The 1,931-nt window shown below is 61.5% G+C and overlaps 1 protein-coding gene across 1 annotated transcript in view; it reads right to left on the reverse strand.

The window, feature by feature from the left end:
* The window catches only part of COL27A1 (collagen, type XXVII, alpha 1), a gene marked incomplete at its 3' end in the record, with an annotated part of 129,804 nt that overhangs the window by 3,027 nt on the left and 124,846 nt on the right, over positions 1-1,931 (reverse strand). Inside the window, exons 44-47 of the mRNA XM_008583912.1 lie at positions 1,362-1,418; positions 1,126-1,179; positions 550-603; positions 214-267 (exon numbers count right to left, since the gene is read on the reverse strand). Of these exons, the coding sequence (XP_008582134.1) occupies positions 214-267; positions 550-603; positions 1,126-1,179; positions 1,362-1,418 (219 nt within the window). The remainder of the gene's footprint in view (positions 1-213; positions 268-549; positions 604-1,125; positions 1,180-1,361; positions 1,419-1,931) is intronic.

The following is a 1,931-nucleotide window of genomic DNA, read 5'->3' on the forward strand; positions in this document are numbered from 1 at the left end:
TCCTGGAGCCCTTGCAAAATGGAGCTGACCAGCCCTACTCCCTCGGGCTGTTTGGAGGGAAATGTTAGCATGGCCCGAAGCACATTGCAGGGCTCACGGTGGGCGCTGGTTCAGTTCCCTCCCAACCCTGCCTCTGACTTGCTGTGCAACCCTGGGCCAGCCTTTTCCCTTCCCTGGGCCTCAGTCTCCCAAGGGAGCATCCAGCTCTCTTACCTCTTCGCCTTTTGATCCTTTGGGTCCCGGCAGCCCCCGGGGTCCCGGATGCCCCTGCAAACCAAGGTGAGATGACGCAAGGCAGCCCCAGGACTCTCTCCCGGGGAGTGTGGCCAGTCTCCGCCTGGAGGAGGAGGTGTGGGGAGGGGTTTGGGGGTGCAGGTTCTGGGGCTGCCCCCAGGGTCAGGGCAGGAGAAACCAGATGGGCTGCCCCAGGTCCTCCTACAGGGGGAAGGGGAGGGGTCCCTTTAAGCTTTAAAGGGCCCAGTTCTTTAATTCCCACTGCTCCACCCCCATCAGGGCAGGAGGCAGGATGGGACAGGAAGCACCACTCACGGGTTGGCCCTGCTGGCCGGGCTTTCCACGGAGGCCTTGCACACCCTCCTGTCCCTGGAAGCCAAGGAGAGACAGGTGAGGGGGCCCATCTTGGGGGCCAGGGGCTGGGGGCCAGGGCAGAACCAGGGGAAGCCCTAGTTCTTCCTAGGCACGTGTCACTGTCCCTCTCTGGGTCTCAGCTTCCTCGTCTGCAAAATGGGTGGAACAATAACCCCACCCACATGGATGAAGGAGAGGCCTTGGTGGCTGTCACTGCTTCTGCTGGGAGAGCTGTTCTTGGCCACAGATGGGGAGAATGAGGCCCTCAGAGGGGAAGGGGCTACTCAGGACCATGCTGAAAGGAAACCATCAGCAGACACAAGGCGCAGATGGTCTCTCTCCCTCACCTCATCCTATCCGGCCCTCAGGAAAGAACCCTTCCCCTTGCAGTGTGAATGCAGGTCCTGGGCCTCAAAGGGGTGTTGTGTGTCTGGCCTGGGTGCTGATGGTGGGAGAGGAAGGCCTGTGTCCTGGTGAAGGCTGCCCTCTCTTATGACACCCCCGATCCTGCCAGCAGGTAGGAGCTCTGATACTTACAGGGTAGCCAGGGTCCCCCGATTCCCCGCGGTCTCCTTGATCACCCACAGGGCCCTGAATGGCAAGTACAATAGCAAAATATGGACCACCAGGCACAGAGGATGCCAGCCAGGGCCGCTGGCCACAGCCTCTGCAGAGCTCTTGCCCCTGCTCAGCCTGCCCCTCCCCCCACGGCGGGAGGCCCCGGCTCCACCTAGGATGCCATCCAGTCCAGGGGATGGAAGTGGGGGGCTTACCCGATCTCCAGGGGGCCCGGGCGGCCCCTCAGCCTTGCCATCGTCGCCCTGCTCCCCCTGCAGACACAGAACCAGCTTTAGGATAAACTGCTTGCTCCTGGGGAACCTGAAGAATTCCAGGCCGAAAGGGCCTTCCTCAGAGATGAAATCCAGTCTAGTTAGCGTAACAGATGGGGAGACTGAGTCCAGAGAGGGCAGGGCAGGCATGTCTGGGCCAGACCCAGGCGTGGTGTGCAGCCAGGATCAGGGAACACAGAAAGTGCTCTGTGCCCTCCACCCCTGTGGGCTCCCCCACCCCGACCCCTCAAGTGAGATCAGCTCGGAGGCAGAGGGCTCGGTTCATGTTCCGGCTTTGCACAGGTCCAGCAGCACGAAAATTCAGCACATCCCTTCGTCTCTGAGCTCCTTCTCTCAGCTGGGGAACGGGGGTGAAGGGGATAATGGGTGACACCCACAGGGGGGTGGTGAGGATTCCATGAAATGACGCAGAAGTTCCTGTCTGGGCCAGCAGAGACTCACAATAGTTCCTCCCGCTGGCATGCACGGGCACCACACGGGCCGGACACAGGC

The sequence above is a fragment of the Galeopterus variegatus genome, unplaced genomic scaffold, assembly GCF_000696425.1.
Source record: "Galeopterus variegatus unplaced genomic scaffold, G_variegatus-3.0.2 Scaffold3081, whole genome shotgun sequence".
NCBI classification, from domain to species: domain Eukaryota; kingdom Metazoa; phylum Chordata; class Mammalia; order Dermoptera; family Cynocephalidae; genus Galeopterus; species Galeopterus variegatus.